The 15,477-nt window shown below is 44.7% G+C and overlaps 1 protein-coding gene across 1 annotated transcript in view; it reads right to left on the reverse strand.

The window, feature by feature from the left end:
• Nucleotides 1-386: 386 nt before the first annotated feature.
• The window catches only part of clptm1 (CLPTM1 regulator of GABA type A receptor forward trafficking), a 35,622-nt gene continuing 20,531 nt past the window's right edge, over nt 387-15,477 (reverse strand). The window contains exons 9-14 of the mRNA XM_078431025.1: nt 13,185-13,278; nt 10,027-10,217; nt 8,720-8,815; nt 5,408-5,543; nt 908-1,075; nt 387-804 (exon numbers count right to left, since the gene is read on the reverse strand). Of these exons, the coding sequence (XP_078287151.1) occupies nt 638-804; nt 908-1,075; nt 5,408-5,543; nt 8,720-8,815; nt 10,027-10,217; nt 13,185-13,278 (852 nt within the window). The 3' untranslated portion in view covers nt 387-637. The remainder of the gene's footprint in view (nt 805-907; nt 1,076-5,407; nt 5,544-8,719; nt 8,816-10,026; nt 10,218-13,184; nt 13,279-15,477) is intronic.

The raw sequence follows: 15,477 nt of genomic DNA on the forward strand, positions 1-15,477 counted from the left end.
TTTGAGCACCACTTGAGTAATTTACACAAACATTTTTTTTTTAAATGGATTCTATTATTAGAAATAAACACCATATTCACAGTAGGGTATTCTGCACAGATGTACCCAGCTACCATCAGCAGCCACTAAATGGCCTTGGAATCAACACTGTGGGAACTTTCTTAAATGCAATTGTACTAAACCATTAACAAGTATTCACTGGCGAGGCTAACATGTTCACAAATCCTGCTTCAAAATTAGTTCCATAGCTAATAAGTTAACATCGGTTTGTTTATTGAAACAGGAATCAGAATTTCAGATGAATGGAATAGAATCTTTATTACTAAAATCTGTTATCAATCCCCCTCTAAATAAACAGAGGCTGCCCTTTCAACAAACGGCCACAATTTAAACGTTATTAGCAATTTAATGTACCAAATATTCCACAATGGAATACAATGATTACAAAGTTATCATACTTAAATACAGATATGTTTCAGAACAAATACACTACAGCACATTAACCTGGACTTCAAATTCACTTGTCTTCAACAGGATTATATTAATACAAAAATTGGGAGTTTGATTATTACAGTCCATGGTCTCACTTTTGCCTTTACAGTGAAACATTAAGGTGTGACAATGCAGAGATTGACATTTAATCGTTTTTCTTGTCCTCCTCTCCTTTCTCCATCAGAGCCTTTGGTGAGCTATCATCTTTTGACAACTTCACGATATCTTCCCCACTCGTCCCAAACTCGTTCATCCGGGTAAGATCCACTCTATAGATCCAGCGTTGGTACAGGTAGATAAAAAACACCACGTCTAGTTTGCAAAACGGAAAAAAGAATGCACATTAATTGGGACTGTCGTGAATTTGAAAAGCCATGAGTTTTTGATTTGCGTTTCATCGAGGCTTTAAACTCACCGTCTCTCAAACATCCTATTCTGTACATCATTGGCATTTTGATTACGAATGCAAAGAGATCATCGATAAAAGTATTTAGTGCTTTGTAGGTGAGCATCCTCCATGGTAGATGGGCTACTGACTTCAGCTTATAATTAATGAATAGCTGAGGTGTCATTGTTATAAACCCTGAGAGGAAACAAAGCAAATATTTATCACCTTCAAAAATCCCTGCACAACACACAAACATTACTAACAATGGTCTGTTTCCTTCATCGTTGTCACTTTTTGGCATATCTTTCATTCATTCGTTTTGTTTAGTTTAGTTTGGTTTAGAGATACAGCGCAGAAACAAACCCTTCGGCCCACCGGGTCCGCGCCGACCAGCGATCCCCGCACATTAACACTATCCTACACCCACTAGGGACAATTTTTACGTTTACCAAGCCAATTAACCTACAAACCTGTACGTCTTTGGAGTGTGGGAGAAAATCGAAGTTCTCTGAGAAAACCCACGCGGGTCACGGGGAGAACGTACAAACTCCGTACAGACAGCGCCCATAGTCAGGATGGAACCCGGGTCTCCGGCGCTGTATTCGCTGTAAGGCAGCAACTCTACCGCTGCGCCACCCTATATCTCTCTATATCATCGTCTATATCTCTCTCCTTTCCCTTTCCTATGACTTTCAGGGTCTGAAGCAGGGTCTTGACTGGAAACGTCACCCATTCTTCCCTCCAGAGATGCTCCTGTCCCACCTAGTTCCTCCAGCTTTGTGTTTATTCCTTTTATCCTGTCCATCTCTCTCACACCTCCTAAGAAAATTATTCAGCTGCAAATTGCACTCTCTCTCAGGTCAAAGACACTGACCCAAAATATTATAAATCAATTCTCTCCCAACTTTCTTCCTCCCCCTCCCCTCTACAATCCAGTTTGCAGAAGAGTCCCGACCCAAACCATCCATGTTTTCCCAGAGATGTTGAAACAAAGAACTGCAGAATCTGGTCAATACACAAAAGGACACAAGGGGCTGGAGTAACTGGAGGACATGGATAGATGACGTTCCGGGGCAAGCCCTTTCTTCAGTTCTCAAGAAGGGTCTCAACTCGATCGTCACCTATCCATGTTCTCCAGAAATGCTGCTGACCCGTTGAATTACTAGAACACTGTGTGTGTTTAAAAAAAAAAATCCCAGACCACCCTGATGTCTACACTTCAATGATTCCCCCTTCCATATCTCTAGGGTCAATATATTCCTTTTTACTTCACTCAATCCCCTGCCCACGTCTACTGACTCAGCGACGAGCATTGTTGCTATCATTTCATGACATAACCTGTCACTTTTACAGCACAACATGCTGGAGTAACAGCGGGTCAGGCAGCATCTCTGGAGAAATCTGATAAGAGAACTCGAGGTAAAGGAACCGCTTGGAGGTAGTGATCATAATACGATTAGTTTTAATCTGCAATTTGAGAGGGAGAAGGTTAAATCGGAAGTGTCAGTGTTGCAGTTGAACAAAGGGGACTATGAAGGCATGAGAGAGGAGCTGGCCAAGGTAGACTGGAAAGGGATCCTAGCAGGATTGACGGTGGAACAGCAATGGCAGGAATTTCTGGGCATAATCCAGAAGACGCAGGATCATTTCATTCCAAAAAGGAAGAAAGATTCTAAGGGGAGTAGGAGGCAACCGTGGCTGACAAAGGAAGTTAGGGATGGAATAAAACTAAAAGAAAAGATGTATAACACAGTAAAGAGTAGCCGGAAGCCAGAGGATTGGGAAACTTTCATAGGACAACAGAAGGTAACAAAACAGGCTGAAAAGATGAAGTACGAGGGGAAGCTGGCCAAGAAAATAAAGAAGGACAGTAAAAGCTTCTTTAGATATGTTAAGAGAAAAAGAGTAGCAAAGTCAAATATGGGTCCCTTGAAGGCAGACGGGTGAAATTATTATGGGTAACAAGGAAATGGCAGAAGAGTTGAAAAGGTACTTCGGATCTGTCTTCACTAAGGAAGACACAAACAATCTCCCAGATGTACTGGAAGACAGAGGATCTAGGGGGGGTAGAGGAACTGGAAGAAATGTTCATTAGGCGAGAAATAGTATTGGGTATGGGACTGAAGGATGATAAATCCCCTGGGCCTGATGGTCTGCATCCCAGGGTACTCAGGGAGGTGGCTCTAGAAATAGTGGACGCATTGGTGATCATTTTCCAATGTTCAATAGATTCAGGATCAGTTCCTGTGGATTGGAGGATAGCAAATGTTATCCCACTTTTCAAGAAAGGAGCGAGAGAGAAAACGGGGAATTATAGACCAGTTAGCCTGACTTCGGTGGTGGGAAAGATGCTGGAGTCAATTATTAAAGAGGTAATAACGGTGCATTTGGATAGCAGTAAAAGGATAAGTCCAAGTCAGCATGGATTTATGAAAGGGAAATCATGCTCGACTAATCTTCTGGAATTTTTTGAGGACGTGACAAGTAAAATGGATGAAGGGGAGCCAGTGGATGTAGTGTATCTAGACTTTCAGAAAGCCTTTGATAAGGTCCCGCACGGGAGATTGGTAAGCAAAATTAGAGCACATGGTATTGGGGGTAGGGTATGGACATGGATAGAGAATTGGTTGGCAGACAGGAAGCAAAGAGTAGGAGTAAACGGGTCCTTTTCAAAATGGCAGGCAGTGGCGAGTGGAGTGCCGCAAGGCTCGATGTTGGAGCCACAACTGTTTACCATATATATTAATGATTTGGAAGAGGGAATTAGAAGCAACACTAGCAAGTTTGCGGATGACACAAAGCTGGGTGGCAGTGTAAACTGTGAAGAGGGTGTTAGGAGGTTGCAGGGTGACCTGGACAGGTTGAGTGAGTGGGCAGATGCAGTATAATATAGATAAATGTGAGGTTATCCATTTTGGAAGCAGAAACAAGGAGGCAGATTATTATCTCAATGGAGTTGTTAGGTAAGGGGGAGATGCAGTGAGACCTGGGTGTCCTTGTACACCAGTCACTGAAAGTTGGCGTGCAGGTACAGCAGGCAGTGAAGAAAGCTAATGGAATGTTGGCCTTCATAACAAGAGGATTTCAGTATAGGAATAAAGAGGTTCTTCTGCTGTTGTATAGGGCCCTGATAAGACCACATCTGGAGTATTGTGTACAGTTTTGGCCTCCTAATTTGAGGAAGGACATCCTTGTAATTGAGGCAGTGCAGCGTAGGTTCATGAGATTGATCCCTGGGATGGCGGGACTGACATATGAGGAAAGATTGAAACGACTAGGCTTGTATTCACTGGAGTTTAGAAGGATGAGAGGGGATCTTATAGAAACATATAAAATTATAAAAGGACTCGACGAGCTAGATGCAGGAAAAATGTTCCCAATGTTGGGCGAGTCCAGACCCAAGGGCCACAGTCTTAGAATAAAGGAGAGGCCATTTACAACTGAGGTGAGAAAAAACTTTTTCACACAGAGAATTGTGAATTTGTGGAATTCTCTGCCACAGAGGGCAGTGGAAGCCAAATCACTGGATGAATTTAAGAGAGAGTTAGATAGAGCTCTGGGGGCTAGTGGAATCAAGGGATATGGAGAGAAGGCAGGCACGGGTTATTGATTGGGGACGATCAGCCATGATCACAATGAATGGCGGTGCTGGCTCGAAGGGCCGAATGGCCTCCTCCTACCTATTTTCTATGTTTCTAAAAGGGTTTCTGGAGAAAACATTCAGGGGTTCATCTCTAAATGTCACCTATGCCTTTTCTCCAGAGATGCTGCCTGGATAACTCCAATGCCACTGAAGGCAAAACAATCTCACGCAATTTGAAGCATTTGGTTTACCTTCCCTTTGGTGGAGGTAGTTCACCTCTCCTTCTAGACACGAGATTAAACACCAGAAATTAGTTAATTGGTGAGAATCCCCATTGGGATTCAGCCCAAGAAATGTCATTGATGATGCTTAGATAAAGACACAACGTGCTGGAAAAACTCAGCAGGACAGGCAGCATCTCTGGAGAACATGGATATCCATGTTCTCCTGAGATGTTGCCTGACTCGCTGAGTTACTCCAGCATTCTGTGTCTTTCTTTGGTATGAACCAGCACCTGCAGTTCCTTGTTATTGCATTTAGAATACACAGTGGCACGGCGGTAGAGTTGCTGCCTCACGGCGCCAGAGACCCAGGTTCAGTCCTGACAATGGGTGCTGTCCGTACACAGTTTGGACGTTCTCCCCGTGCTCATGTGGGTTTACTCCGGTTTCCTCCCACGTGCAGTGTTGTAGGTTAATTGCCCTCTATAAGCTGCCCCGAGTGTGTAGGATAGAACTAATGTACAGGCTGGTCAGCTTGGACTTGGTGGGCCGAAGGACCTGTTTCCACATTATCTCTAAATTAAACTTTGATGCCCAGATGAGGTATAGCAATTTGATGATAAAATGAACTTAAATCAATGATTCAAGTTAATTTGCTTTAAATGGCAAATCTGCAGTTTCTCGAGTCTGGTACACAAATGTTCACAATTCGTGTATACTTACCAAATGTCAATAAGAAGCCATAGAGCATACTCAGTACCCAGGAATACCAGCTTTTGTGCTCCAAGTACAACAAGCTGTACACAGCATAACAGCCCAACAACGGGAAGAGAATCCAGGACAAATATTTAAAAGCCATCTGAAAATAATAATAATAAACTTTATTTATATAGCACTTTTCATGCAATTGAATGCAGCCCAAAGTGCTTTCCACAAAAACAAACACATGTCTAAACAAAAATACAATTTAAAACAGTAAGGACATGGGCAGATAGTAGCATACAAAGCACAGATTTATATATAAAAATATAAAATGTAAAATTGGGAGTGTAAAAGAACAAAGGAAGTAAAATCTTTTTAATCAAACTGATAAGTTTTTAGCTGCCGTTTAAAAATGTCAATTGAGTGGGCGTCTCATCGCTCTGGGTAGGGTTCCACAGCTTGGGGCCTAGTTAAAAAAGGCTGCGGCATTGAGTGGCTAACAGGCCGGCGGCATCAGAAGACCCGAGCGCTCGAGTAGGGGCATACTATTAACATCTTCAAACAACTGGTGTATATTAACAATTGCACCTACATTGAATCACAAATGACAGCGTCAACAATAGTTTTTTTTGAAAATCATGGAAATTTCAACTTCCAAACTCCGGAATTTACCTGTTGATGGAAATCCTAACAGAATGCTGCATGACCAAAAGTGGGAAAATCGGATATCGTGCTTTTCATGAATGCACTGAGGGCAGGTGTTGTATGTTTTACCACAGAGCAAGCTCTCATATAGTCTTACAGCGTGGTAACAGGCCCTTCGGCCCAACTTGTCCACACCGGCCAACATGTCCCAGCTACACTAGTCCCACCTGCCTGTGTTTGGCCGATATCCCTCCAAACCTGTCCTATCCATGTACCTGTCGAAATGTCTCCTAAAAGTTGCGATAGTATCTGCCTCGACTACCTCCTCCAGCAGCTCGTTCCATACACCCACCAACCTGTGAGTGAAAAAGTCACCCCTCAGGTTCCTATTAAATCTTTCCCTCGTCACCTTAAACCCATGTCCTCTGGTTCTTGATTTAGCTACTTTTGGAAAGAGACTGTGCTTCGACCCGATGTATTCCTCTCATGGTTTTGTACACCTCTACAAGATCACGCCTCATCTTCCTACGCTCCAAGGAATAGAGCCCTCGCCCTTGGGCTCTTTGCTTGAACCACCCCAACTGGAAGGGTTACATATTTCAACCATTAAGAAAGATATCCTCCCGAATTCCTTATTAATGATTAAAAAATCAGATGCTGGAAATCTGAAGTAAAAAGAGGACATGCTGGAAGCACTGAATGGGTCAAGTAGCTTCGGTGGACAGAGAAACGATAAAGGTTTCTGGACCATGACCCTCCATTGGAACTGAGAAAGTGAGAAACAAGTGTCTTTTAAGTTGCAGGTAGAAGGATGGAGAGATCAAAGAGAATGTGTCCATCTCCTGAATTCTGTCTCCTACCCCAGCATTAGGTTCCTTGGAATAATGCAAGTTTGAAGACGTACAGGTATGTAGGTTAATTGGCTGGGTAAATGTAAAAATTGTCCCTAGTGGGTGTAGGATAGTGTTAATGTGCGGGGATCGCTGGGCGGCACGGACTTGGTGGGCCGAAAAGGCCTGTTTCCGGCTGTATATATATGATATGATATGAAAAGACTAACAATGTCCTACAGACATTTGGGACAATTTAATGTACGGGGGATCGCTGGTCGGCACGGACTCGGTGGGCCGAAGGGCCTTTTTCCGCGCTGAATCTCGAAACTAAACTAGCACCTGATAGTATAGTCATAGAGCTATACCATGTGGAAACGGGTTCTTCAGCCAACCTTGCCCATGCATGTTGGCCCAGTCCCATTTGCTTACATTTAGCTCAAAGTCATCTCACCCCCCCCCCCAAGCTCACCCGCCCAGAGTGGGAGGAGTGGGACGGAGCGCCGCTAAGCGGAACAGCTGCAGGAGACAGTGCAGGGCCTCAATGGTGGAGTGGGCCGCTGGAGGCCCTGCAACAGGCTGGGGCTCGGCTGGACTGGGCTCCACTCCAACAGGCCGAGCGTATGGACAGGATGCAGCCTATAGCAGTGGTGGCGGACGATGCTTGGCCAGGTCGACTCCACAGTGCAGATTCACCGATCAGCCAAAACATGATGACCCGATGAGCCAAAACATTATGACCACCTGCCTAATATGCTGTTGGTCCACCATGTGCAGCCCCATACGCAGCAGGGTGCGGTGCACTGTGTATTGTGACACATTCCTCCCGTGACCACCATTACAATTTTCTGTGACTTCTGTCGGTTCGGACCAGACGGGATAGCCTTCGTTACCTTCGCGCATCGTTACACTCAAGCACCCCACAAGCCTTTCCGTTTCAGAGATGCTCTGACCCAGTCGTCTGGCCATAACAATTTGGCCCTTGTCAAAGTCGCTCAGGTCTTTACTCCTGCCCATTTCTCCTGCATCCAACACATCAACTTCAAGAACTGACTGTTCACTTGCTGCCTAATATATCCCACCCCTTGACAGGTGCCATTGTAACAAGATAATCAATGTTATTCACTTCGCCTGTCAGTGGTCATAATGTTTTGGCTGATCGGTGTACATACCCAACAGTTCCGTGCATATCGGAGGCCACTCCTTAACCAACTAGTATGTTGCATTTCCCCTTTGCAACCATAGGGGAGGAACTCTGTTACTCTCACAATTAGATATCACAAAGCTAAGAATAAGCAACAGCCATTATAAATATTCCTTAATCTTTCTGTACATTTTGCTGTTGGAGCAAATGCTTGAAAACACAAATGCGTTTCATTGCCCTCGATAGGACATCAATAAAATATCCGAGCATTATAATATTTTACAGCTGTATGTTCAAGGCATCAAATGGCCCTGTCCGTAATCTCAGCACAATTATGTTTTTTCTTCGCCTCTTCGGTTCGATTTTGTTCCCGCTTTTGACGAGTCTTGTTTTAACCCAGTTGTTAAAACTGATCGATGAGGCTGAGAGGCTAAACTGTGAAGTTGAGGTTTTCGTTGGGGGGGGGGGGGGGGGGTGTTTGGAATAAAATCCATTGGTCTGTTTGGAATAAAAGTCCACCTAGAGGACAAGCCTGTGCCCTCTAGTTTTACAATCCTCTATCCTGCAAAATAACGGCCAAGCTCCACTTTATCCATGGTTTTCATGACCTTGATAAGCGCAATAAGGTCGGAACGTAACCCCATCATAAGTTAGGGAGCACCTGTATTCTTAAAATTAGTTTCACACACATACAGGCATAGTATTTGTACTCACATCATCATAGATCTTGGTTGAGGACTTTATATATGTTGATTTATCATTGAATGTCAAGCGAGGGAAGATTCCTGCCACTTTATTTTCACGGTCAAGCTGCAATAAAACAAAACGTTAATCAATATTATGCACAATAACTTTTAAAGTACACATAATAATTGAAGAATTAAGTGTTCACTGAGCACTTTAATTTGTGGGCGACACTGTGGTGCAGTAGTTAGCCTGCCTCGCGGCCCAAATGGACCACGGTTGAGACCGAAGATAGACACAAAGTGATAACTCAGTGGGTCAGGCAGCGTCCCTGGAGAAAAAGGGTGGATGACGTATTTAGGTCGGAACCCTGGCCACGCTCTCATTTCACCCCTGCCATCGGGAAGAGCCTGAAAACTGGAACGCCCAGGTTCAGGAACAGCTTTTTCCTTACAGCCATTCGGCTATTAAACACTACAAATAAGCTCTGAACTACAGAGACTATCATAGACAATAGACAATAGGTGCAGGAGGAGGCCATTCGAGCCAGCACCGCCATTCAATGTGATCATGGCTGATAATTCTCAATCAGTACCCCGTTCCTGCCTTATCCCCATACCCCCTGACTCCGCTATCCTTAAGAGCTCTATCTGGCTCTCTCTTGAATGCATTCAGAGAATTGGCCTCCACTGCCTTCTGTGGCAGAGAATTCCACAGATTCACAACTCTCTGACTGAAAATGTTTTTCCTCATCTCAGTTCTAAATGGCCTACCCCTTATTCTTAAACTGTGGCCACTGTTATTGTTTATTTTCTATGTGTGCGTGTGCGCGTATTTGTGTGTGCGTGTGTTTGTGTGTACTAGTGCGTGTATATATATATATATACACACATACATATATATATAAATGATCTATATATGTGTGTATTTGTGAATATGTGTATATATATATATATACACACACACACTGAACTTTTTTTTTCTCTCTCGTTTATTATATTGCTAACAATGTACTATGTTTCCATATTCTGTTGTGCTGCTGCAAGTAAGAGTTTCATTGTTCTAGCTGGGACATATGACAATAAAAGATAGTACCACTGTGCGGGGATCGCAAGTTGGCGCGGATTCGCTGGGCCGATGGGCCCGTTTCCGCGCTGTACCTCTAAACTAAAGTAGATCTTAAAATGTTATGGTCTGAAATCTAATTTCAGTTTAAATCAGAACTATCTGTGGCAAAAATCCAATTTGGAAGCCGGAATCATAGACTGACAACTTGGTCATCAAAACATTGCTGGCAAGAAACACCAAAAGTGTTTTGCGGAAGAGAGCATTCTTACCTTCACATCCATGACTTTGGTGATCTTCCAAAGATCAATCAAGAGGCCAATAAATACGCTGACCTGCACCACGAAATTGGTCTCATTGTCCAGGATGTACAGCAGGACAACGGCAGACTGGAAGACACCAAATATCACCGAACGTACAGACAGACCCTCGAGAGACTGGCGACTGTTCCAAAATTGAATGTCTGAAAAATAATGTCAGTGTGATGAATTTATGGCACAACAGGCCATTTGGTCCAAACTAGTCTATGTCAGAGTTTATCCATGACACCATATCTACTGTAGACACAAAATGCTGGAGTAACTCAACGGGTCAGGCAGCATCTCGAGAGAGAAGGAGTGGGTGACGTCTCGGGTCGCCCGAAACGTCAACCATTCCTCCTCTCCCGAGATGCTGCCTGACCCGCTGAGTGACTCCAGTATTTTGTGTCTACCTGAGATTTTAACCAGCATCTGCAGTTTTTTTCCCTCACCACATCTATTCTCACCTTCGTGCATGTTAACTTCATTGTAGGAAAGAAAACTGCAGATGCTGGTTTAAATCGGAGGTAGACACAAAATGCTGGAGTAACTCAGCGGGTCAGGCAGCATCTCTGGAGAGAAGGAATGGGTGACGTTTCAGGTCCAGACCCTTCTTCGGACTAATGTCGGGGGGGGGACAAAGATAGGATGTAGTAGGAAACATGAAGACTAATGGGAGAACTGGGAAGGGGGAGGGGAAAGAGAGGGACAGAGGAACTACCTGAAGTTAGAGAAGTCAATGTTCATACCGCTGGGGTGTAAACTGCCCAAGCGAAATATGAGATGCTGTTCCTCCAATTTGCACTGGGCCTCACTCTGACAATGGAGGAGGCCCAGGACAGAAAGGTCAGATTAGGAATGGGAGGGGGAGTTGAAGTGCTGAGCCACCGGGAGATCAGGTTGGTTAAGGCGGACTGAGCGAAGGTGTTGAGCGAAACGATCGGCGAGCCTGCGCTTGGTCTCGCCGATGTAGCCTCAACTTCATTGTAAATCCTATTCAATCACAATTTCTCCAAATTCTAGACTGAACTTACTGGTTCTATTTTGTACATTTCTTTCTCATACTTCCAAATGAAATCGGAGGGAATCTAAGCCCATCGTCCAAACCAGCTCACAAAACAATTGCGTTTGCTCAGTTTTCCCTGCAGCCTCTGCCCCACATCCCCATCAACCTCCTCCAAGATTCCAGCAGTGGCCTGTGGACTGGCCACTATTTACAGCAACTGATTAGGCCACCATCCTGCAAGTCTTTGGGATGTGGCAGGAAAGCCAAGGGCCTGGGGGAAACCCACGCGGTCGCAGGGTAAACGTGCAACCTCCACCGAGAGAGCACAGGGCCGCATGGTGGCGCAGCAGTAGAGCTACTGCCTCACAGCACCAGTGACCCGTGTCCGATCCTGACTGTGGCTGCTAGTTTGCACGTTCTCCCCGTGATCTGCCTGGGTTTTCTCCGAGATCTTCAGTTTCCTCCCACACTCCAGGTTTGCAGGTTAATTGGTTTGGTATCAATGTAAAAATTGTCCCCAGTGTCTGTAGGATAGTGTGAGGGTGAGGGTGCGGACTCGGTGGGCCGAAGGGCCTGTTTCCGCACTGCATCTCTAAACTAAACAGGATGGCAGGATCAAAGCTGGGTTGCTGGTGCTGTAAGGCTGCAGCACTACTAGCTTGTGACCACCATTTTGGATCCCATGGAGAGAAACGTCTTCACTCACTAGTACTATCTGCATTAGCTCACTTAGCTGTCTCTCTAGAGAGAAGCTTTCATGATAATTATAGCCTTTTCTTTTATTTATAACATTTTAGTATAATGGCATAAAAGGCTGGAGGCAGAAAACAGCTTCATTAATTTTCAAATGAGGTTTTCTGACCTACAGTAGCGCTGACTAAGCCCTTTATTGTCTGCTCGTAGCTTTCATTTTGGATGCGGGTTGACTGGTCTCTGGTGGTGGGGATGTGGTGGCATCCTCTTCCCCACATGCAGGAATGCCCATTGACCCTCCCCAGCTAATCCCATGGGAATGAATGACTTGCTCCCACTCCATTTCTGTGGATTTGCAGCACGCCCTGCAAGATCAACGGGGCTGGAGGATGGAGAGACTGCATAGGTCATATGTGATGGGGGCAGAATTAGGCCTTTCAGCCTATCAAGAATACTCCACCATTCAATCATGGCTGATCTCTCTCCCCCACCTAACCCCATTCTCCTGCCTTCTCCCCATAACCCCTGACACCCTATCTATCTCTGCCTTAAAAAATGCCCATTGTCTTGGCTTCCACAGCCTTCTGCGGCAAAGAATTCCACAGATTTGGGAGATTCTGTACCCTAACTGCAGTTTTCACTTGACCCTTGAATCCTCCAGTTGAAGAGACTGCTTACCCAGATGTGTTGCCTTACCCCACCAAGGGTCACACAGTGTGGAAACAGGGAGTCAGCCCAACTTCTCCATACCGACCAAGATGCCCCATTTATGTTAGTCCCACCTGCCAGTTTTGGCCCATTATCCCTCCAAACCTGTCCTATCCATGTACCTGTCCAAAAGTCTTCTGGGTGTCATTGAACCTGCCTCAACTACCTCCTCTGGCAGCTCGTTCCATATACCCACCACCCTCTGTATGAAAAGTTGTCCCTCAGGTTCCTGTTACATCGTTCCCCTCTCACTTTAAACTAGAGTCCTCTGGTTCTTGGAATGGAATACTTTATTGTCACATGTGACATGGCACAGTGAAATTCTTTGCTTGCATACCCAAGGTACGCAAATAGCGGCCAGCTACAGCGCTGGCAAAGTTACAAAGCATGCCGGCTCCCCCTTTGTTCTTGATTCCTCTACTCTGGGTAAGCAAGGATGTTAACTTTTATCATTCTCCCACCACCACCCCCCAAGCATGCTTGAGAACATTCTCAGAGGTGGAGACGTGGGCACTATCTATAACAACAGGGCAATGCCAAGTAATTTAACAGATAAATGTAGAGCTGCCAACAAAATTAAATGCATAACAGTATTCCGTAGGTATTAGACCAGAGCTTTAAGTTAGTGTTTTGTTGAACGGGCTGACAAGGAGATTGTTAACTCGATTTTTTTTTACACAAACTGACAAACGGATCGCAAAATGGATTTCCAATTGTGGCTCACCATTTTTGAAGGCCAGGAATTCAAACACACTGTGCACAATTGACACGACAATCGTTACTGCCAGGAGATAGGGATTGGTTTCCAATAGTGCAACCTGTCACGAAGAAAAAGATCGTTTGCTAGAAAAATTAAGCGATTAGAAATTCAATACAAAACTGCCTTCGAAATACAATGTTACTTGGTAATTATGTGCTTATTACGCAAAAAAATCTAAAGCTATAAATGAATTTGCACCTCAATTATAATAGCTAATTCCTCAATCAATGAGTCCCAGAGCGTTTTGCAGCCCAATCTCCCAGTGACTATATTAGATTTATGAGCGGTAATTTTAGTCTCCTACACTTGATAACATTTTAACACCGACCTTTTCAAACTGCTTTATAAATGTTAAAGATGTTCATTAGGAGAGCATTTGGCTATTTCTTTGGGCTGAGAGAAATGTGACTCCACTCAACTGTGTTTATGAAGTAGAAGCAAGAAATGTCTATGCACAGCGCACAAAGGAGTGGAGACCTCAAAATGTCTCAGAACGGTTAGAAATAAATACAACAGAAATGTCAATGTTATTAAAACCAATCGTCCTCCACAACCCTTCCCAGAAACTTACAAGAAATATCTCAAGGTATTTATTTCACAAAATGCTGGAGTAACTCAGCAGGTCAGGCGGCATCTCAGGAGAGAAGGAATGGGTGACATTTCGGGTCGAGACCCTTCTTCAGAGCATCTCAAGTTCCACTTCCTTTTGGATTATTTCAACAGACTTGAAAATATTAACATTTACACCGTTTAAGTGGCCATTAAGCCCATCTTCGCCAACTGTTAGGAGTTGCCACTGAAATGGACTGAGTCAACCTACCATATACATTTGGCGCATCCAACTTTTGCTATGATTCACTTTCAGATAAAGAAAAGGGTGGCACGGTGGCGCAGCAGTAGAGTTGCTGCCTTACAGCACTTGCAGCACTGCAGATGCGGGTTCGATCCCGACTATGGGTGCTGGCTGTACGGAGTTTGTACGTTCTCCCCGTGACCTGCGCGGGCGGGTTTTGTCCGAGATCTTCGGTTTTCTCCCACACTCCAAAGATGCACAGGTTTGTAGGTAAATTGGCTTGGCATAAATGTGAAAAGTGTCCCTAGTGTGTGTAGGATAGTGTTATTGTGCGGGGATCGCTGGTCTGCGCGGACTCGGTGGGCCGAAGGACCTGTTTCTGCGAGGTACCTCTAAACTAAACTAACTTGGCGTGTACAATTTAACGAAGGAAGATGTCAAATACAAAAAAACATAATTTGGGCTCGAAGAAGCTTGCAAGATTCCCAATTCTAAAACAGCCATGATCACATTGAATGGTGGTGCTGGCTCGAAGGGCTGAATGGCCTACTCCTGCACCTATTGGCTATTCAGAGACTTTCGTGGAGACAGAAGAGCCTGCGGATGCTGGAATCTTGAGCAGAAAAACAGAGTGCTGGACGAACACAGTGGGTCAGGGAGCATCTGTGGAGGGAAATGGACAGGCGATGGTTTGAGCTGCGATCCTTCAGATTGAAGGGTCCCAGGCGAAAACATCATCAGTCCATTTCCTTCCTTTGCCCGACTCGCTGAGCTGCCACACATTTGTGGGGTAAACGACTGCGATGGAGTTTGACTGCAGATACTGTGGAAATAAAGGATGTTTGTTATCCGGCAACTGAAGCACCCTATTAAAAACTAGAGAGCAGCCCAGAGCTACTATCTACCTCATTGGAGACCCTCGGACTATCTTTAATCTGACTTTACTGGATTTTACCTTCGACTAAATGTTATTCCCTTGATCAAGTCAAGTCAATTTTATTTGTATAGCACATTTAAAAACAACCCATGTTGACCAAAGTGCTGTACATCAGTTCAGGTACTAAGAACGAACATACAATGGCACACAAACATAACAGCACATACATAAACAGTTCACAGCACCCCCTCAGAGGGCCTCAAACGCTAGGGGGTAGAAATAGGTTTTGAGCCTGGACTTAAAGGAGTCGATGGAGGGGGCAGTTCTGATGGGGAGAGGGATGCTGTTCCACAGTCTCGGAGCTGCAACCGCAAAAGCGCGGTCACCCCTGAGCTTAAGCCTAGACCGCGGGATAGTCAGTAGCCACAAGTCGGCCGACCTGAGGGACCTGGAGATAGAGTGGATCTTGCTGTGGACCTGGAGATCATGCATCTTGTCCATTGCGGATGGCTCCATTGTAATTGTGTATAATTTTTCCACTGTCAGGTTAGCAGGCAAACAAAAGCTTTTCACTGCACCTGGGCACA

This window comes from Rhinoraja longicauda, chromosome 41 (assembly GCF_053455715.1).
Source record: "Rhinoraja longicauda isolate Sanriku21f chromosome 41, sRhiLon1.1, whole genome shotgun sequence".
NCBI lineage: Eukaryota > Metazoa > Chordata > Chondrichthyes > Rajiformes > Arhynchobatidae > Rhinoraja > Rhinoraja longicauda.